The sequence below is a fragment of the Dicentrarchus labrax genome, unplaced genomic scaffold (assembly GCF_905237075.1).
Source record: "Dicentrarchus labrax unplaced genomic scaffold, dlabrax2021, whole genome shotgun sequence".
NCBI lineage: Eukaryota > Metazoa > Chordata > Actinopteri > Moronidae > Dicentrarchus > Dicentrarchus labrax.
In genome coordinates this window covers 25170725-25193509 of record NW_026136706.1, presented here as the reverse complement: position 1 = coordinate 25193509, position 22785 = coordinate 25170725, and the positions used below count along the sequence as shown (strand labels likewise).

General features: G+C 40.3%; 2 protein-coding genes and 1 long non-coding RNA gene across 4 annotated transcripts in view; 2 read left to right on the top strand and 1 right to left on the bottom strand.

Annotated features, from left to right (window-relative positions):
• LOC127365480 (aryl hydrocarbon receptor) overlaps positions 1–2792 on the bottom strand; it is a 29400-nt gene extending 26608 nt beyond the window's left edge. Inside the window, exon 1 of the mRNA XM_051403589.1 lies at positions 2236–2792. Coding sequence (XP_051259549.1) covers positions 2236–2288 — 53 coding nt within the window. The 5' untranslated portion in view covers positions 2289–2792. The remainder of the gene's footprint in view (positions 1–2235) is intronic.
• LOC127365527 (uncharacterized) lies at positions 2671–4739 on the top strand. Of its 2 annotated transcripts, none has more exons than XR_007885223.1 (2): positions 2671–2885; positions 3778–4739. It is a non-coding gene; the product is annotated as an uncharacterized LOC127365527 (long non-coding RNA). The 2 variants fall into 2 exon arrangements; XR_007885224.1 differs by having other exon boundaries at positions 2671–3607.
• Positions 4740–15089: 10350 nt separating this feature from the next.
• On the top strand, positions 15090–22255 carry ndufa10 (NADH:ubiquinone oxidoreductase subunit A10). Its single transcript, XM_051403648.1, has 10 exons — positions 15090–15264; positions 16589–16757; positions 16938–17153; positions 17332–17418; positions 18388–18509; positions 19162–19241; positions 19359–19413; positions 19515–19600; positions 19834–19942; positions 22043–22255. The coding sequence occupies exons 1-10, from the start codon at positions 15190–15192 to the stop codon at positions 22109–22111; spliced, it is 1068 nt and encodes a 355-aa protein (XP_051259608.1). The 5' UTR covers positions 15090–15189; the 3' UTR covers positions 22112–22255.
• The last annotated feature ends 530 nt before the right edge of the window (positions 22256–22785 follow it).

Here is a 22785-nt window from a genome sequence, read left to right as displayed (position 1 = left end):
AGCCCAGCTGGCCGTCCAGGAAACCTCAGTCCTCATTGCACAGTCCCACATCTTCAGAAACACAGACGTCTGCACACAGGCCACCTTTTTATTTTGGGATTTACACTGGGAACAGCCTATTTGCCAGATCACTATAAACAGATGTATCTATACTACTTTTGACTCATAGTGCATCTGTGTTCAACAATATGATTTCAAATCACTGTTATTAAAAGTGTTATAACTGTTTACATTACTCACTATGTAAACAAACCTTCACCTGGATTTGGTTTGTTGTCTATTGTTAATGCCTGTATTAAAAGAGATTAAGTTAAAAGCAATCGCAGGAACCAGTCCTGTGTTTTGGATTGTGATGAGGGGCAAGGCCTTTGGTTTACATGTGGAAGTGCCTTTAATTAACAGTAGTCGGGTGTAACTATATACTCTTTCTCAAGCTCTCAAGTCCAGCATGGTCCAGTATGCAACTTGTACAGTGTGATGTAGAAACTTGAAGCCACCAGTGCACATCCACTGAGAATGGACTTTACAGTGAAGTAGGAGACATCTTGTGTCCAGCAGGAAAACTTTAGAAATCAACACTTACATATTCAGAGATTGTGGAAGGTTTAATGAGGGAGAAGGGGGAGAGGATTTTAATGTGGAAATGATACTGTTTTGTGAGTAAAAAACATATCAAGCACATATTATTGTTTCAAGCAGACAATTTGTATATATGTCTTAATACATGTCTGGAGGGGGTCTTAAAGCATGAAACTTTGGGTCAGCTGATGAATTCCCAATATTCACTCTCCAGTTAGCTCTATTTTTGGTCTCCACCAACTCTTGAGAAACATATTCAGCTTTTCAGGAACTAAATGCTCCACTGTGTTTACCGGCTGGTTGCTAACTCTGTCTGTGTGACCCATGGATGTATAAAGAGAACTGGATACAGTGTTGGAGGCAGCTCTCAACGCTGCAGTTCACTCCTGTAAAAGCTGCTCAGAGGTGCAAAAAAGCCACTTACCGCTACAGAAAAATGACCTGCATGAATGGCCACAGTGGCCCATAGAGGATGCCGAGCTGGCTATCTTACTTGGTTGATATATTAATCATTTTTGTGTTTGTCTTGTGAATCCTCTACGCTGTAAAAAGGTTATTCCAAGTGAATGAATCAAATTCTGATGGTGAATCGAGTCACTTGCTTGGAAAAAATCATCCACTGTAGTACAGCCCGTCCTTTCACAATGTAGCCTTATGAGAAAAAGTCTTGTCAGGCCAGTGTGCATCGTGATGGATGTCATTCCTGTAGTTCCAGGGTCCGGCCACTATGTCAAACTGGCTTCAAAGGCCTGCTCTCTGCCTGGGGCTTGGTCTTGCTGCTCCACAGGTAGCGTACAGTTGGTTTATCAATATTTTTCTCTATTTTCTGATACTTAATAAACAAAACCATTATTCAGTTAACACTTGTTGCCACCCCACAACACCAGACAGCCCCTCAAAATAGTGCAGTAATGCAGTAGTCAGACTGACTCTGGACCAGCTCCAACATTAAAATGCTGCTGTATGTTGTCACATCAACACTGGAAAGAGCCAATGTCTGAGTCTCTGCTGTTGTTATTGGTACTTGTAACTAACTGTAAAGTCCCGGTTTGCTGGGAAATCAACTTTATAAAGTATACGGAGCAAGAGCGGGGGGGCAGAAGAACAGCACACACATCACACAGCCAGTACTGATCCCAAAACCATGAAGCGCGAGGCCGTATCAGATTACAATAACATACTCGGAGCCCGCGAGCCCTCGCCTCCCCCCGCCCTCCTCGGAGCATCGCGTGAGAGCAGCAGCCGACTCTCCAACTTGATTGTGATTAATGCGCGAGGGCAAGATATCCATGCCAGATCCAAGAGCTAGACACATTCTTAAGGTAGTCCACTAAAAGCGCAGAACAAACCCAGACCCGGAGTCACTCGTTATTCTGGCGAAGGTTGCTTTTGAGTTATATACCTATAGGAACTTGACATCGGTCGGTTTATGTCCATTTTCTCTCTACTTTGTGCTCACCTTCTATAACTTATAGCACAGAGCATTAGTTAGGCTATCGCAGATGGCACATTTACTAGTCAATGGGAAAGCTTTATCTTTAATTTAATAAAGATAGCAAGTTTCTCATATAAGAATTAACCACAAGTGTATAAAGTAAAAATTAAAGCTCTTAAGTCACCACTGTGTTCAGTGGAGCAGTTAAAGACATGTCTTACTGTCTGGGAGCAGGCTTCTTCCTCTTCTTGTTAGCGTAAGAGTTTCCCAACATGGTGTCACTTCGTGTAATGCTCAAAAACTTGACGTTAGGCTAATTTTTGTGCGGCTCATTCACTCCTTCGCTACAGAGGCTTCTTCCTTCCATACGACGACAGAGACAGTCGGCGGTCCGTCGTTTGTTCAGCCAGTGAGTCAAAGTCCCATGTAAAAAACAAACAAACAAGAAAAACAGCCGGGGTCCGCGCAGGTTTGCTGCCGCGCTGACAACTCCCGTGGGCGGTCACTGCCACTGACCTCGGTCGGCGGTGCGGCGAGAGTGATCCCGTAGACCGAATGCTGCTGCTCAGCTCTGAGACCTGGGGGGGAGGAAAGGGAGACTTCGAAAAAGTTTGGCGTATGATTGAGCCTATGTCCAACCCCCACCTCTGGATAAACAGCGCAGCCTTGTTATTATTATAATTCAGAGTCACTGGAGTTCGCTGCTTTTCTCTCGCACGGGGCGTTTTCAGGAAATGTGTATGTAGTCTGTCAGAGCTGCGTTTTAAGGTGGACTGGACTCTTTGTGACTGTCAACTACAGTATGCTCGCTTCTGCTTTTGTAATATGCAGATTGTGTTGGGATTTTTTTTTCGGAAAATATGTTCTTTGGGTGAGTTTTCTGGCCACAGCAGGAAATATAATGTAAAACCTCCCCTAATAGCTTCCATAATATATATTACCATGTTTTTGTAACTCCCTATAATCTGGCTCTGATTTCCACTATTACTGTATGCAGTTGTAAACCTACATTTAAAGCTATACTTAAGCTGAATATCATACAGTACAGCAGTGGTGCCCAACCTTTTTCCTTAAGGGACCCCTCTTCTATCATTTAGTAAACTGACGACCCCTGATTAAATGACATATTTTATATATATATTTCATTTTACATTCCGAACTGTACAATGAACCTAAACAGTGAATTCAGAAACTGCAAGAAGTTTGTGTAAACGAGGGATTTGGATGAATTCTGAGCAGATTACTTTCTGTTTAGGGAACATTTTATACAATTCTCTGTCTGTATTATGTATTTTTTTATTATTTTTTTTGTTAAGAATCATACGGACTTACTCGGCTACGTTTTTTGACAAATTCAGTGTTTTCGTGTCCCTGACGTTTGGCCATTCTTCTGTTAGACAATTAATTGACTTATTTTTCTTCACAGAAGTGAACCAAATGCTGAGATATGGGCCTACTGTGTATATTTTTTAAGTTTTCTAGCACAGCTTAAAATCAAGAAGGCCTCGCTACCCCCTAGTGGGGCTCCATACCCAACTGTACAGAGCCCAAAAAACTAACACATAACACAAACGGCCACAAAGTTAGTGTGGGGTAAGTCAAAAATATACATAATAATGGTGGCTTTTCATTTTTAAACTATGCCCCTGTTTCATATACTCTATTAAATGGTTGAAACTATGTCACTCAAACAAACTATGTGGACACCAAGACATTAAACCCATATGTGATTTAGCATCTCATCCATTCCTCTCTGGTTTCAGGACTTCCAGCAGATTATGGATTTGCTCCCATTCAGCTAGAAGAGCATTAGATGGGCCACTGATGTTGGTCGATGTTCCCCCTCCAAGGTGTCCAGTGGGCTTGAATATCTTCCACACTGAACTGGAAAACAATTTCTTTACAGGCCTGGCTTTGTGCATAGGGGCATTGTCATGTTGAAACAGGAAAGGGCCTTCCCCAAACTGCTGCCACAACACTGGAAGAACACTATTGTCTCAACTATCACTGTGTGCTGCAGAATTAGGACTTCCCTTTAAATTTCTTGGAACTAAGGAGCCTAACCCAAATCATGGAAAACCGCCCTATTGACCGAAAGCATTCAGATGTATGTAGACAGATGTGTCCACATACATTTAGACATGTAATGCATTTCTAAGCAGGTTTTGAGCGTGCAGTGCAGTCACATTGGCAAAATCAGTCCGCATGCATACACAAATTCTCTTGAATTTTGAATGTGCAGTTGATGGACACTATGGGATAACATTAATGGGAATCAATGTTAACATCTTGTGCTGTCATGAGCACAAGCCTCTTGTGAGTATGAGTAGACCCTTCTGCACGGTTATACACAGAAAGAAAGTAGTTACTGCATGGAACTGCTCACAACAAGGTCTGTGGATTATCCTGAGTACCCGGGTGATGACTCCTGGAAAGAACATTGCTGTTGAGTTTTTAAAATGTATTTTTTTGGCTCTTTGTATACCACAAGCCAAGTGCCATCTTATTCCATTATATTGGAGAGAGGGCTGTAGAGATGTCGGATCTCCACGGCTGATATCTCCAAAGCAACTCACGCCAAAACAATCTTCTAGATAAATAGCATAACAGTGAATAGGGAAAATATGTATTTTTCATTTTGGGGTGAACTGTTCCGGTAAGCCCGCCTTTTAGCATTTATAAGCAGCATTTAAACAATTAATAAATGGTTTATAACACACTCTAATGCAGCACTGTCTCTTGTTATTGGTGACTCTCTTAGCAACTTTATTTCTAAAAGGCCAGCAGCAGGCCAGTTATTTTTCCCCATTGGGGCCTCCCTTTTTTGCGAAAAAAACCAAAAAAAAAAAAAAACAATAAAAAAAACCCCCTTTTTACAAAAAAAAAAAAAAAAAAAAAAAAAAAAAAAAAAAAAAAAAAAAAAAGAATTTTTTTTTTAAAAAAAAAAAAAAAAAAAAAAAAAAAAAAAAAAAAAAAAAAAAAAAAAAAATAAAAAAAAAAAAATTTTCTCCTTAATAATTTTTTTTTTAAAAAAAAAAAAAAATTTTAAAAAAAACTGCTAATTATTCCAATTTTTACTATATGTAACTGTTTTTTGTATCCTGATTAGGTAACTCAGTTACATGTAAGCTGTTACTCTCAAAGCCTGTTGGTAGGTGTGGTAAAAGTCAGTAAACAGTACGCAACCAAAACAACAAGTGTAGGGGCAGCCACTATCTCAGGGGGAATCACAGACTATTCCTTTAATGTGAATTCAAATGTCAATAATGTCCTGGAAACAATGTCCTAAATGTGTCATAGAATTGTGGGAAATGCACTTAAAAAAAAATATGTTTTTGTCTATGCATGGTTACACCCTTGAAATGTATAAACATTTAGCATGAGGTAAAGTGTTACCCACTATTATCCCACAATGCCATGCATGAAGGAAATGCATAAAGCTGCACACTCAGCTGCCAGAATAGGTGCTCCTAGCTAAAACCAATGCAGTCTAATACAACAGCCCTGCAAAACACCTTACCACCATGAAGGCTATAATGTTTCAGAGAGGTGTTGATTCAACTCTATGATCAATTTGGAGGCTGTTGAGCTATATTGTGTTACACCGACGGGTGTTTCTATTATTTTGCCCGCCCCATTTATATCAATGAGGGTAGGCCGAATGACACTAACACCTCTGTGTATAATTATTTTGCACAGAGAGGTTTTGATCTTCGTTTTTTAAAAAGCAGCTTTCTAACATTGATGTTGTAAAGGTGAGTTTTATCACCTCACCCCACGTCACTGACAGCTAGAGGCATGTTGCCGACAGTTCCCATGGCAACCACTGACACCCTAAGCTTTCCCTGTGTTCTTCTGTAAACAGCAGTGTTTATCTTGTGCACTTCCTCATAACAGCTGCCTGTCATGTTCACGGGTTGGTTCACAATCCCTGCCTGACATTTTGTTACTGGTTCAAATGAGGAAGGCACTTTTACCTTGAACCACAGCAGGCTGACCCTGTACACAAGAAGAGTTATGTCCGCTCTCACATCGTGTATTTCTTTATTTGAATTTTGTGTCACAACTGAATAATCCCACCTCTCAATGCACGATTTGATTGTTTCTGTTTCATTTGGTGTGTTCAGTGTTTTTACAGACACACTGTTCTTGTTTGTGTCACTATTGTCAAAACATGTGCAATTGTTTTCCAATTTGCATCAGAATGAACAGAACAACTTGAACACAAACACATAGGAACAAACTTCTAAAAGAGAGTTGACTAGTAAATCATTTCACTTGAATGAACAGTTTATTGTATATTTGTGTGCTGGTTGGTTAAACTGTGAAATTTGGATTGATTTGATACACACATTTATTATTTGACACATGTCTTCATCACCGCACTCTGTATGCCACTAATCATTCACACTTACATTGTTGTGGGCATTTATCACCAGTGCTAATCTGTATGTAATCATATTACTCTTTTTCTCAATGATGTGTTTGATTTCCAGTAATTATTGTCATTTACTGCCTGATGAAAATGGAAAATTACTACATGATACAGTATTAAAACAGGAAGTTTATTTTTGTCTTGCCTTGAAGGTTCACTGTTAGAGCACAGGGCAACAGCCTCTGCATGAAAGGTTTATGAAGGACAAAGCAGCAGAAAGGGAAAATACATTCATTAATACATTATTTTGTACTTGGATTTACATTTTAGCTCCTGTGTGTAACATTTAGGAGGATCTATTGGCCAAAATGGAATATAATATTCATAGATATGTGACCTTAGAATGAGCCGTTTTTATCAACAGAGGGAGCAGGTCCACTTCCATGGAGTCCACCACCATGTTTCTACAGTATGGACAAACCAAACACTGGATCTACATAGAGCATTTGGCGAGTTTTGCAGTCACCATACTTTCTTGCTTGAATAAGGAGAGTGAGGCGAGGATGTTGCAATCAGCAATTGCACCACTAGATGCCACTAAACCCACAAACTGGTTATTTAAGTTAACAATATGAGCATACAATATTAAAAAATCAGTATTTCTCCGCCGCTGTTCGGCTGACAAACAATGTGCTGGAGGGGCTGCGATTCGAGCGGCTGCTAATGTTAGCTTAGCTTGTTTCACTGATAACTTAAGATCCAGATGTTCGATGACTAAAATTCTTCATCTGGTTCAAATACAGAGTTAAAAACCACCTAGATGTGTAGTGTATCATACAAATGTGGCTTAAAACTGAATAAAAAGTCAATTTCTGACAACTACAACACTGACAAATGCACAAAGGGCATGTGACACCATTCATAGAGTTATCTGAAATAACAACAACTACATATATAGGTCTAGTGTTTATGGACATTTTAATGCAGAAATGTTACATAAATAGCTTTAAACATTACCTTGGGTCCAAGTCACAATCATCTGCCCACGGCTGCAAACTCCACAAACAAATGATCAGAAAACATGCTCATTGTGGTCATGCTGGTGGAAAAAAAAGCCACTTCCTGCAAGTATAATGGTGAGAATACCTCAACTCCTGGGGCCAGTTTCACAAAGAGATTTCAGACTGTGGTCTGTAGTGTTAGTCTTCATGTTGCTCTGAGTCTAAAGCACTTACACAAAAATGAAGACTGACTTCTTTTAAGCCTAAAAAGTTTGCTAACCCTTCCCTGCAGGCTAACACAGAACTAAAGCCATGTTTCCATGGTAACAATCAGTGGCGCTAAATGACACAACATGTCTCATAATTTGTGGTTTTCTTACAATGTTGTGGAGCGAGTAATGAGGAGGGAAAGGGGTTTTTGAGGCCGCAGAAACCTGTTGTGCTGTTTGTGAAAAAAAGTCCTAATTTACCCAGAATTCATTAAGATACTTAAGAACTAGACAGCTTTGTGTGAGGGATAAATTTAGACATCTGACATGGCCATCTCCATCCGGCTGCTCCCCAGAGGCCTAGTTAAAGCTGACCCAGCCGCCCACAGGCTATGTGCAGTGACAGAGACCCCCACATTGAGCGGGATAACAAAGCAGCCAAGCATTGCGAGGAAATGGGAATATGGCAGCTGCCGTACCACAGAATTTGGCGTGTGGTTGCTGGTGAGAGCTGTGCAACTGTTCCCATGCGCTGAACCCACTCTGCACGCTTGTTTATTCGTCCCCGGTGCATTCCTGTGTGACAGCCACCGGTACATGGTCATCAGCACCCAGCTCAATGTCTTTATTTCACACTAACTTTAGAGCAATGCTTTATTCAGCCCAGCAGTGGTTTCCATTTAGGACGGCCAGCTACCTCACTGCCTTTTATTGTTCTCCACCCACTGCATAACTTCCATTAAACTTATTACGACAATGTTTTTTACTGTTTTGATTTCATCATTGGAACGGTTCAGGCTGTTCAAACGGGCGCTCAGAGACAAAGTATTTGAAGCTGAGCCTGGGACACTTTCAGGTATGGGTTAGAAATCTGTGAATTATTTTTTCCTTTCCGCTGAGCAAGATTTATGGGAGCTCAGCATTCCCAGCAGGTAAATAAATATGTACAGAACAATCAGTGGAAACAATACAAATTCTCATTTGACAAAATTAGTTTTCATTTTTAAATTTTAATAATTAGTCTAAATTATTTCCTTTGCTGATCACTTTCTAAGTCAACTAACATTAAATTGATCGGCAACTATTTTGATGAATTGTCGTTGAAGTCCTTTTCTTGAGAAAAAAACACCCCAACTTCTCAAATGTGAATATTTTCCTGTTTCTTTATGCCAGTAAACTGAATATCTTTGGGTTGTGGACATTTGAAGGACATCACCCTTGGCAACCTTGGAAACACTGACTAACCCCATCCCCAACCCTAACATTTTTCACAATTCAAACAACTGATTGATTAATCAAGAAAATGAGTGACAGATGAATCAATAATTAATATAATCATTAGTTGCAGACATATCACAGTTAAGACTACATCAAATACATGGGGCATAAGTCATAGTTATAGTTACATATATATATATATATAGATATAGTTTTGCATGTAGTCCTTCCTATTAACTTTTGTGGGGAAGCGTCCACATACCACGCATCATGAGGTGGTTAACTTGTGAAACAGTCACAGCTTGGTTAGCTTTAGGGAAAAGATCATTGTTTGGGTTAAAATAAGTATGTTAGTTACGTCTCCTGGGTTAAAATGATGTGTTTGTGTTGTTTGATACTATCTATACTATACTATTAATTTTGAGCAGGGCATTGTTAAATGAATACCATCCATGGCACACAAGCCCACGCTGAATGAATTAAAGGACCAGTGTGTAGGATTTAGCGGCATCTAGTGGTGAAGTTGCAGATTGCAACTAACTGAGTATTACATATGTCTGTATTTGACGACTGGTAATGAGAATGGGCTGTGAAGTATGTAGGAGAAACTACGGTGGCCACTGGCTGTAGCAAGGTGCTATCTAGAGCCAGTGTTTGGTTTGTCTGTATTGGGCTTCTGTAGAAACATGGCAGCCTCAGTAGAAGAGGAACCGCTCTCCTTAAAAAACAGCTCATTCTAAAGTAATGAAAACACAATGATTCTTATTTTTAGGTGATTATTTGCTAATGAAAACATACCTATGAATATTATATTCCATCCTCCTAAATGTTACACACTGGACCTTTAAATGTAAATAAATTGACATTATGTTTTATAATTTTAGATTTAAATGAATTTAGATTAGATAGATTTCAGATATAATTATTAGATATCAAGTCATTACTTACAAATAATAATAACTAAAAATGATCAGGCATTTAACGTTGATTAGTGTATTTGTGTATTGGTGGTGTGAATGGGTTTCCATAAGATGTAGAGTAGATCCTAACCCTGCCTGGACCATCAGATATTCTGTTGGCCATCAGCACTCTGAACTGTGGAGTCCTTTTCAAACAGGCAGAGGTTTGACAAGAAGCAGGACTGCTGCCCTCTGGGAAGGGAAGAATTGCGTGTGAAGGACAGGAGGGCAGTTTTTAACACGGTGAAACGTAATTGAGATCCATTATACCCTCAACCACAGCTCCACTAAAATGAACATCAGGTCGTATAAAGCACCCTGCGAGTGTCAGGATTTCTGTTCGTTTGCACGTGTGTGGTCAGATCGTTTCAAGTGTGATGTTTTTAGTTAAGTATGGAAGTTACTACTGTGCTTTTGGAGGGCAGCCAGAGGGAGACACCCCACTGTCAGAAGAAAGTAGAGCAGAATTGTACTTTTTTGACCAAATTAGTAAGTAAATAATACAAGAACTCAGATAGACAGCGGTCATGGCGGTTGTCCCATATGTGGTGGATTTCTTACTGAGCACCCTGCAGTTGTTCCCCTGTGTTGTTCACTTCAAGAGATTTCCACACTAAAATTTTATGTTACATTACATGTAACATAAAGGCATTACTAGTAATAATATCACTTTCCCCAGTAACTTGTAGTGTAACTAATTACATTTCAATAGTATTATTACAGTTAGCTAGTTTGGAAGATGGAAACGATTATATTCAGCAGCTGGAAATATTCACATTACTTTAATTTTAATAAAAAAGTGGATTTTAATAGTCGTAAGTATGAATTTTTGGGGAGAAACACACAACTACCAATTTTGTGGCGAATAACAGAAAAGAAATTAAACTAGTATTGGAACTAATTACTGTTGGCAGGAAATGATAAGTAAAGTGATAATATTACTGCAGAGGAATGAGTAATAAATTCAATTGTTTGAGTAACTAGCCCAACACTGGTTAGTGTACAAGAAATAACAACAACAGGAAATGATCCTAGGTGTGAGCCAGTGGATGTCAGTCGGTAACACTGAAATCGAGCTGCAACGATTAGTTGATTAATTGATTAGTTGTCAAATTAACCGACAACTAATTTGATAATCGATTCATTGAAAAGATGTCCAAATTCTAAAAAATTTAAAATAATTACTTATTGGCTGCAATCTTTCTGTTCCTACCCTCTGCCTTGAAGGAAGTGCGTATGGAGGTTTCTCCACTTCCAGAAAACAGCAGCTTCTAATCTGACCTGGACCTCTGTGGAGAGTCTGTGTTAAATACAAAGAACTAAACATTATTGGAGGCTCATACGGTAAGAAAATTATGAGAAACTGTGACCTATTCAAACAAGTCCAAGAAAAAAATTTATGATTTCGGGATATTGTCAAATAAATTAAAAACAGCTGGAAAACGTTGAAGAGTGCCTGTTACAAGGCTACATCTCATAACAACTAAAGTGGATCCGACCCCAGCAACTTTCCGTTTTATGAAAGCATGGCCAAATTTGTCACTTTTGCACGTCAGCTTTATTGATTAAATAAAGTTGGTTGCAGGCCTCATTTGAAACTCTACTGCCTATTCAGATTTGAATTCTCCAAAATGTATTTTCAAATAATTATTGTTGTGTTATATTTTTCTAAGCTGCTGCACCACAGGCTACAGTTCATTCATTTCACCTTCAGTGTGCGGAAACTGTGTCAAATGTTTTATGTCAGTTTGTCCCTTTTTTTGTCCAGCTGTGAGATGAAAACCCAGTAAGAAACACTGGAACAGTAATACAGTTACTGTTCAAATATTATGTCATCGTGTTACCGCTGCAGTAGGTTTCTGTGCAGGCTCTGAGGCAGGTTGGAGCAGAAAAATGTAGGCGACTATTTTGGTTGCCATGCTTTTTGAGTTGTTTTAATGATAAACAATGCAGGCGAACCTCCTCCCTGCTGGCACTGTTAAAGCCAGTGCAAACTGCAGAGGAGTGAAATAAAACCTGCTGTAAAACCAGGGGAAATTTGGCAGAGATAGATTTGCCAAACCCCTCGGCTGGCCTCACAGGGCTTCAGCCGTGAGACCTGAATGTGGAGTATTGTTGTTTTACTGTTGACTAATTACTCCGGTTCCTGTGGGTGTGTGTATGTCTTTGTGTGTCAGGATGTGTACACAGGAAAGTGTTGGTACTGTACTGTATATGTGTGTATGTGTGTATGCATTTGTGCTGAATGAATTCATCTCTCAACGTTGGCTGCAGAGATCTATTGCCTGCACACATTTCCTTCACGGATTTGCTCTCTTTCCCTGCACGCAACAACTTCTTTGCAGTCTGCTGTGTCTAGCGTAATCCTACCGACTGGGGCACCCACACACCCCAGAGGTGTACTTGTTGTCATATCTCACAGGTGTTCCTAAAGACTTCATACCATTGTTTTCTGTTTCTCCTTTAACTAGTGAAAAATACCTATATATGATCGTAAAAAGCACCCAATTCTGTCAATGTAGTAGATGGAACTATGTACTATTTAGTTAATGTTTGGCATGGGTCCTTATTTAAAGTATCACATGCTATCAGGAGTGGAGTAGGAGCACTCTGTCAGTCATTTTGAAGACGATTGCAGTTTTAATTAACTAAAATTTTCCTAAAATATCAATAATCTGTTGGGATTTTTCCCCAAAGTAATTACATAACTTATATTTGTTGTGAAGAAATAAGTTAACATTTTGTTATAATGGTAGTAATAGAGCAGTTTATTCTTGGGATCCCCAGTCTGTAGTGTTTATGTATGTTAGAGATCCCCTTTAGATATATATAGAAAGAGCATGCTTGTTTTTTTTGCAAAAAAGTAATAAGTAAAAATAATAATAATAATAATTTCCACATTCAAATCCACCATCTCCTCCTTCCCCCTCAATAAACCTTCCGGAATCTCTGAATATGCAAATGTTGTTCGTTTCTAAAGTTTTCCTGAAAACAAAGAAAATATGTCGCCAGTGAGCATCGTTAATGCTCTAGAATAGCTAAATAATCAGTCTGTTGTGTGTTCTCTTTCCTGTTCTACCTCACCTCTATATGATTTTAATTGTTACGATTTTTTTTTTTTACCTGGTGCCTTCTGAAATGTTTTAATCCAGGTTTGTAACTTTGTTTGTAATCCTTTGTAACTTTGTTTTGAAAAGTGTATAAATAAAGTTATTATATATTCTTCTTCTTCTTCTTCTTCTTAATATATGCAAATAATGTTATGTCTCACATAGATAAAAAAGCTCGCAACTGAAACATGATGCAGCATCCAAGGTGTGTCTGACAAAATCTGGGAAACAGAAAAAAATACAAAAAAGGAGACAGCTACTTTTTGGTGTTGTGGTCCACACTAACGGAATTTCAATCTGCTAGATTTGGTGGGTTTGTACGAGCAGACGGCTGAAAGCTGAAACACTAGCGCTCATACTGAACGCTCTATGAAATATGAAGTGGCGTGGTTGACTGTTGGCCGTGTTTACACTGGTGGTTTCCTAGCCTACAGAGGAAACAGCCAGTGAGTCACACTTGTATGTTGACAGGCTGGAGGTGTTATGTAAAATCTTGAAAATTCAGGTGTGGACGTAGTGAGGTTGTAACTGTGGGAGAAAGTGCGAGTGTAGGAAACGATAAGCCTAACTTAGACAGAAGGTGGTTGCATATGTGTAAAGTTATTACCATCAGTGTGAATACCAAGAGAATAGAACGGTTTCTAATAATCTGTTAGGGTGCATTCTCTGTAGACCAGTGTTACAATAACAGCAGGTCTATGATGGTCTAATCAACAGCATCTCAGCCCCAGCTCTTAAACTAAACCTGTCTCACTGGTGAGTCATTACTGTACTACTACAAAGACATGATGAGCAATGTTTAGCCCTACATGATCTAAATTCCAGTCCAGATCAGGAAGATTCCGATTCTGGAACATTTGTAAAAATACTACAGGATGTGTAGGGTTTTCCCCGATGTGTGCAGGGTCGACAAAAGAGCTGAGATCATGTCACTTCAGGTTCCACACGGGGGGGGGATTTCCTCCCCCAGATGCACACAGTATCTGTGCGGTCGGGTAATGTGGTTTAAATCCTTTAAATCCTGCCATCACAGACAAAATCTCTGGGATCCCCCCCCCCGATACTCATCGCCTTTTTCAATTTAGTTTGGTCTGATGGTCAGTGTAGTGGTGCGACCATTAACATTTCTTGCAGGAAAACAGACCTAGTAATATTATTCTCGTGAGCTTGGTCTAAGTCAGTGCTCCAACCTTTAGCTGTTCTTGCTAACCTCGGGGGGGTTAAAACATAAGGCCCTGTCAGAGAAGGGGGCAGTTTTAGTTCCTGCCTGTTGCAGGGTCACATTGCAATAGAACTTTTTTTATGAGCTAAAAGGCTTTGGGATTTACTGACCTCAGTGGTGAGCCAGGGTTCTTTAAAACAAATGAATGCTGCCACCTGCTGGTGAACAGAGAGAGACACACAGGCCTACACCAGACATTTACTGTAGTGGTCCCAGTGGGGCCTCACAAGACTCTATAACTAGGTCAACGAAGGGTGGACACAATGCTCACAATGAAAGATAATAGCAACAATAATAGTAATAGTCATTATTATGGGAAAACCTTACATTTCAGCACAAACGTATTTGATTACAGAACTTAAATGATTATCCAGGTAAGCTGATAAGTCGATTGTCAACTGTTACATCATTTCTGATTTCAGGTGAAATATCCCAATAGGTGGGTCCACCTTATGAAATGTTTGATTTAAAGCTTATCTTTGTATTAAACTGAATATCGCTAAAACAAGCATCTTGAATAAAGCACATTGTGCTCTGGGGATCCGTAATGTCCATTATTCACTATTTTCTGACATCTTATGGACAAAACAAAAGATCAATTAACAGTGATTTATTCAAACACCGTTGGGGTGGTTTTGAATTCAAATGGGTTAAACATCATTCATTCATTTCGACTTTTTTCAGCCATCAATCTACTTGTATCCACTATATATATTGTGACATTTACATGTTTTCAGGTTTTTTAATTGATCAAATTTCAAACGTAAATGTAAAATGATGATTTTACACACCACAAAAACAGAACAATGCTTTTTGAATAAGACTGCAAAATGACAGACAAGGCAACTTTTTACTGAAAAGTAATTTCCAGTTAGTCGACTCGACAGTTCCTAATGCAGTTACAGAAATATGTTCAGGCAACGACCAGACATACTAACAACGTATAACGAATGAGCCAACACTACGCAAAGGCCCTTCCCGCCTGTGACGTCTTTTTGCGTCGCTGTGTTGCGGTGATCGTTCGGGTCAGGTCGGAGGGCGATCGGACGCTTTCTGGACGCTTTCTGGAGGACAGTGAATCATGGCCCTCAGGGTGATCCGACTGCTCGTCCCCACGGCAGCGACAGCTTCACAGCGTGTGACGGTGGCCCAGAAGGTACAGTCGGAGAAGGGGCGCCCGCGGACCTTGTATCTGTCCTGCTTCTGTTTGACAAGGGCAAGCTAACTGTGCTAGCCAGCTGCCTAGCCGCTAGCGCCGCGGTCTGTCGCCGTCGGTTTTGTTTACGGTGTTGTCAACAAAACAAGCTGTCACTACAGCCAAGTAAATAATAAAGAAGTCGATGTTAAAGTATTTGAATCGACCCCAGTAGACAGTGATAACGTGACCACCTTGTAATGAAGTCATTGGGCTCGTGAAGCTAGCCAGCCCCGACGCTAAAAAAGAAAAGGAAAGAAAATAAAAGAAAAGGAAAGAAAAGAAAAGGAAAGGAAAAGAGAAAAGAAAAGGAAAGGAAAAGAAAAGAAAAGGTGCCATTTTCAAGTTATTTGTAGTCCTTTTTGTTACCTCAACACTCTGTAACGATACGGGACTCGGTCACACATCATATGTACAGTATAGTACAGTGTTCCTAACGCAAACACCTCTATGTGTTTGTTGTTGTTGTTGTTGTTGTTGTTGTTGTATCGCCTTCATCTAACGGAGGTAAACTCGGTACCGGCTGGAATCTGGAGAGGCGATCTGTATCACGATACCGGGCTTACCATAGAGTCGACCGTATATTGTGATACAGTAAGCAACATGGGGCTCTGCAGTTTCTGTAAATATCTAATGTTAGGCTGACTGTCCTGTGTGACGAACACACATCTGTATGCTTACAGTCCGAGTGAACAGATGTGTCAGAGTGTCTCAGATTGTTTGGTACCACTGCCTGTTGCCATTCATCATCACACCATCACTGAGCTCTATCGCATGCTTTGTTGTTGTCACTACTAATCACTTTTCCCAGGCTGAATAGGGAAGCTGTGTGTGTGTGTGTGTGTGTGTGTGTGTGTGTGTGTGTGTGTGTGTGTATTACCGATAGGGTGGAGAGAGTAAAATATATGTGCACACAGCTGCACTGGGGCCCACCAGTGGGTTGATCTGGCTCTGGTCTGACTAATCAGTTACTCCATCGGGGGAAACAGAATCGCGAACTATTTTGATAATCAATTAATCGTTAATTAATGTCAAGCTGTTTTCAGCCTCTTAAATATGGAGACGTCCTGCTCTTCTCTGTTTTCTGTCATATTAAACTGAAGATCTTTCACATTTAAAAACATCACCTTGGGTTTTGAGAAACCGGCGTGGACATTTCCCACTGTTTTCTGACATTTTATAGACCAAATAATTCACCGAATAATCTAGAAATAATCAACAGATGAATCAATGATGAAAATAATAGAGTGTAATTAAAGGTGGTGTTTTTTTGTTTCTCATCCAGGCTGGCGTTCACACAAGCTCAGTGAGAAGTTTGGGGTATGGCTGGTGGGCCTACGCGCTGGGCGAGAGGACGACGCCACGGTTTGGCCAGAACAGCAAAATCATCTCCGTGGATGGCAACTTGGCCTCAGGGAAAGGAGTCCTGGCCCAGAAGTTGGCTGACAGGCTGGGTAACTATCTCACTGTAGGGGTCTTCCACTAGAGTTTGCACCAGCATACACTTCACCATCGATTCCCCCAAGCCTTTAGTCAGGCAGAGGATGGGTGAAGGCGTTGTCGAGCTGCCTGGATAATTCTGTAGAAGATAGAGAATGTGGGAAAAACAATAACCTATCATTCTGCGTGTACAGGGATGCTCCACATGCCGGAGCCTGACGCTTTCTACGTGGACAAGATGACCGGGGAGAAGGAGCCACTTCCCGTCGACTTCAACGGGATGTGCAGCCTGGAGAAGTTCTACACAGACCCCAAAGCTGCCGACGGGAACAGCTACAGACTGCAGCTGTGGATGTACACCATGAGGCTGCTTCAGTACGCCGACGCCATCGAACACCTGCTCGCCACAGGTATCACCGACTCAGACTGACTGCACTTTCCTGTGCTAGTGTGTAAACCTCCTTTGTGATTGTCACATCCTATCAAGTTTGCAGCCTGTGTGCTATCAGTAGATTGAGTTCAGTCATAAGATTTAATGCATGTATTAACAAAAGTAACTCCTCTACATCCTGATCTGTTGTGTTTCAGGCCAAGGAGTGATCCTGGAGCGTTCTCCCTTCAGTGACATGGTCTTCCTGGACGCTATGTTCAAACAGGGATACATCAGGAAGGAGTGTGAGTATTCAGCGTCACAAACACCAAACCACTCGAACATCGGCAGCGCTAGGGCATCAGATATGGGGAAGCTGTGGCAGAGGTAGACAGAGGATCTTAACCCTGTAATCATATTTTACTGACATAATTCATAGCGAGTTGAAAATGAAAATATGTACAGCATTTTCCATCATAACGACAAGTATCTAACAGTCAGTAGGTTACACCATACGCACTATGTGAGTGTAAGCCCATCATGTTAGGTTCTGACTGTTGTGGGCCAAGGCAAACTTCACACACAGACCACCCAAAAAAAAACACTGCACATTTTACTGAGTTGTCCTAAAGCAGCTTCAAGAGTCAGAACACACCAGCAGCAGATCCAATATGCAACTGAAAAGAGAGAGGGTAACACAGCAGAGGCCATGCAGAACGCCACAAAGTCAGCACCAGATTATTAAAAATATATTCAAACTCACCACTGATGTTTTCAAAGCAGCACAATCTGACGCTTGTTACAAAAAACTGTTACCTCTTCTGTCATCCACAATTTTCCAGTTTAACTAATTCAGCTTGCTGCTGCAGAAAATAACGGCATGCTCATGTAGGTGACGCAGTGACGTGTGACAGAGAAGCTTCCCCACTGATCTCAGGCCAGTGACAGCTTAATTAGCCTATGCTGAATGCCACTGTGTGGGTAGTGAATGGCAGATCTGCTACTGTACAGTGTGATACTGACAGCACTATAGCTACATGAGGTAGCTGCTGAAGTGACTTTTCAGTGATAATAGCTTCTTAATAGCGCTGCCTGTGCATTCAAATACAACAGCACATATCAACCAATCAATCAACCATTAAAAGTTATATTTGTTTTTATTTCAGTAGACTGGAGTATAAAAAGTGTTGGCACATTTCTGTTTTCGTCTCATTTGCTTTCAGTTAGATAAAGTGCTAAAGGTAAATGTGAGATTTGTTTCTGACGTGTTGCAGGTGTGCAGCACTACAACGAGATCAAAGGCATCAGCATCTGTGAGTTCCTACCTCCTCACCTCTCCATCTACATTGACCTGCCGGCTGAGGAGGTGCAGAAGAAGCTGAAACAGAGCAGCAAGGTAGTCTCACATATACACACACACACACACACACACACACACACACACACACACACACACTGATAGCACAGGATACTGTCATCTCTGTAGGCTCCTGTCATCCTGCCAAAACATTTCAGTCCCACTCATTAATCAGTGGAGGGCGTAATCTTCCATTTTCAGCAAGAACAACTGAACAGAAAACATCTATTCAGCTACTGTAGATGAAATACTGGATGAAGCAGCGTATTGGTTTTATTTTCCTATATGATGTACATTTTTCATATTGCTGCTTGTGTAATACAACATTGGAGAAATATCTCTTGGAATGCTTTAAGTACTTTGAGCATTTTATCAGTTTATAGTGTTCATACAACTATTTTCCAATATTAAGCTTTGAAAAGAAACTGCAACTGTTCAGTGCATTCTGATTCATATATTTGATCATTTTTGCCAAAGCTCAAAGCACACATGATGACATTCAAATGTTTTTATATTCTATGGACTCCTGAGAGTAGAATCAGCCACTGTAAACCTAATATACCGTATCGTGTAAATCTCCAGAATCTTATAAAAATATTGCATTACCAATATAAACCCCCCCCCAGCACTATAATCATGCTTTTTAAGCTTCTCCCAACCATTCATTAAAATGAAATCGTATTATTCTCAGCCCTATCTTCAGAATGTGCCCCTGGCTTATCTGAAGAGCATTGAGGATTGCTACAAGAAGTCTTTCCTGAACCAGATCAGGTGAGCAGACATGAAAAACAGTTGTATAATTTGTAATTTGATATTTAGAAACTCTTAGCCAGATTGTGTTCACTTTTCCAACCAAACCTAAAGAGAGTTTTTATGTTTTTCTTCTAGGGAAACATCAGAACTGCTTGTTTACGATGCAGCCCAAGCCCTAGATGCCGAAAGGGTAAGACTATAGCGGACAGTAGCATTTATTCTGACCCCTAAAATTGACTGATTATTCGTGACAGACAGACTGACAGCTCCTTTATTGTGTGCCGTCCACAGGTGGCAGAAGACATTGAGTATTTGAAGTTTGATAAGGGGCCGTGGCTGGAGCAGGATGACATCAGCTACCACTACATGAGGAAGCTGTGAGTTTGTGATTGCTGTTATACACACTGTAATGCAAATTACCCAGCGGAAGATCAGATTCACACCAACATATCACAGCCTCAGCATCTGTTTGTCGTTCTGGATGAATACACAAAGCACCTGAAATGAATCACGCTGAGAGCTGGAAATGCAGATTCGTTGGGATTGCTTCTACCATGCAGGTTTTCACCATTTCTCCTATAAGCAAGTCTTTTTGTCTGTGTTTTTACAGCGTGCAAGACAAACAGAGGGTGGCAACCCTGACCCACATACCGAAGTTTCTGCCAGAGATAACCATCGGGGCCCACGAGTACGATGAAAAATACTACGCCTTTAGATCGGTATGTAGAGACAAGATGTTGTTTCTTGCCGGTTTGGCCCAGTGCCTTTGCAGCATGTCACTCCCCATCCCCCTCTCCACTTTATTTCATGTTTAAATATTCTGTATATATGCGGCTCCATTGCCAGCGTCTATTAGTGGCACTGGAGCACCATAATCTAACTGACAACTGAGATATGAATTATATAGAAAGAGATGGCTCCCAGTTGCAGCCCAGGTTGCACATGTCATGTTAGATGAAGCAGAACAGCAGGTGTCCTACAGTTAGAGGCAGTGTGTATGTTCTATTGTTGTTTCTTATTTTGCTATTGTCATTTCATTGCGTCACAAATCACACTCTTCTGAAGTTTATGTGAGAAACATTATGCGCCCTGGAGTGGTTGACAAGGCAGGGATGCCATGCAAAACAACTAGTGTTTTCTCACAAACTACTTTAATATGCTCTCTTTGCTTTCTCTACCACACACACTGGCAGCTCTGCTGCACTCTGCACACACACCGGCTCTCTGTGTCTCTCTCTGTGTCTGTTTGAGCTTGAGGTTTGCAAAACTGGACCTTCGCATGAACTCTGTGAGATTTTAGGTGAGAAAAAGGTAACACAGTAACAGAATCTAGATCCATATCTGATCAGCACTGCCTAGTTTGACAGTTTGATCCGAGTTTGGTGCGCTGTGCTGGCCAGACTCACTAAGAATGAGCTTTCCATCACAAGGTAGCCCCGCCCTAAAGCTGTATCATGCTGTAGAAGAAGACTTGAAACTAGCGACTGAGACCATAAACTCATTAGGAAACTGTTTACTGAGCTCATACATTTACGTAGAAAGCAGGTTTGCGACACTTCCATGTTGACTTCACTTCACAGACCCAGGAGCTCTGTCCATTCTAGATACTGTCAATGTTTCTAACCATTAGTGAGGTGGCTATTACCTTTCTTGATACAGTCATCCATGCTAGCATTTGACTGATGCAAGTCTCCCACCCCTGTCACCCCTGGGGTTGGATCACATAACGGCAGTCTCGACTAGCCATTATTGGACGAGAGATATTCACCCTAACCCACCTCAGGTAAATAAAGAATAAGCAATGATCAGTATGCTAATCCTGCACATCAGCTGGGGGTTCCTAATGAGACACTGGTTGCTGTGTTAATTAGCAGTGTAGTGTTCAGTGAAGTTGCAGGGGGATGTTGCCCTTTGGTTTTATGTTTTGTTGTTATCTGAGGATAAGTTACCTTGTGATGGGCACTTTATTGAAAGTTACAGAATCATACCGAGGAATGCTGCCTCTGTCTAAATCCTCACTGTAATCTTTTATATTGAGTAATTTTATTTCTCTACCCTTTGCCATGTGATGGAGAGATGGAACAAATTTTCTTCTGCTGAAATATTGAACGGCTCCTAGTTACAGGAAGGCAAATGCCAGATGTGGAATATTCTACAAGGCTTTTGGTATCATCAGTCTTTCAGGGAAACATTTGGGTCTGACCTTTTCTGTTTATTGACTGGAGACTTTTTTGTGTGTCCCCCTGCTGCAAAAATGAGGCTGTGTAATGCTACAGGAGGCTGTGACCTGACATTTAATTCTGAGCCTGGCTCTCAGTGGAGAGAATGAGAAGTGTGGCACACGGTGGCGTAATCTCTCTCAGCACATTTGAGTTGACAAAGTAAAGTCATGGAAGGACATTTGCAACACTGATGTATTGCAGCTTCCCTTGTACATTTTATGGAAAATAAGAGAGAAATCCTGAATTCATTTTGAGTTGTAACAAGTAAATGGTTGATTTGTTTTTTTTTATTCAGATGATTAAACTGATTAATTAGCTATCAAAGTTGACAAATTTTCTGCTGATCAAATAAACAACTATTATTAAATCCCTTTTAAATTTAGTGTTAAAAGAATCAAATTTAACTCTGCAGGCAACCCAGTTATCTTGATTAGATGCTTTCAGAATTTCAATTAGAACAAGTTGATTTTAAATACAAAATTGTTCTCCTGCTACTTAACTTTCCAACAACCCTGAGCTGTTTGTGTGTGATTCTGTGCTCAGTGTTAAGTCTTGTTCTTTTTTTTTACTTTTATTGAAATTTTTTTGTCCTTGTAGCTCCCTGGGAAGAGGTATGCCGCTGGTTATAATGAAGACAAGGGAGACAAACACATCTGGCTGAAGTGAAGGAGTCCACAGGCGTGTAACTAATTCTACCCTGGCTGATCTGCTCATTGAGTAAACTCTGAACCACACATCCAGTTGTCTTCTGTTGTACATCCTAAATAATAATATGTATGTATTAAAAGAATAATCTTTGAATCTACACAATGTCTTTCTCTTTTGTTCTCACTCTGCGTGCCAGAGAAGATGGAAAAACAGAAATTGCAGTTTCTTATATAGGATCATGAAAAGACACAGCTGGACTGGCTTATTGTTAATGTAGCAAAAGTCTGTTGTGTGGTTCTACCAGTCCAACGTGACCAATATTAAAGATCGCCTTCACACATATATTAATACATAATACAAATGGTCTCCTTGGAACAATAATGTGAATCTGATGTGTTTTTTTTCCTGCAAAATTATCATTTCTACATTCAAATCCTTAAAATATAATTTACTACATTAAATCTTCCAGAATCTCTGAATATACAAATGTTGTTAGTTTCTAAAGTTTTGCTGCTGGACACAAGATGTCTTCTACTTCACTGTAAAGTCCATTCTCAGTGGATGTGCACTGGTGGCTTCAAGTTTCTACATCACACGGTTAGGACTGACTTTCTAACTATTTGTGATGTCACAAATCCTGCTTGTAGGCCCCGCCCCTTAAAGTCAGATGTTCAGTGAACACATAGAAACTT

Bases quoted from the DNA above. Each gene is read 5' to 3' on its own strand.
- ndufa10 (XM_051403648.1), top strand. From the start codon at position 15,190: ATGGCCCTCAGGGTGATCCGACTGCTCGTCCCCACGGCAGCGACAGCT. The intron at 19,414-19,514 runs GTAAGACTATAG...TGCCGTCCACAG, and splicing joins AAGCCCTAGATGCCGAAAGG to GTGGCAGAAGACATTGAGTA. The intron at 19,943-22,042 runs GTATGTAGAGAC...TTGTCCTTGTAG, and splicing joins AATACTACGCCTTTAGATCG to CTCCCTGGGAAGAGGTATGC.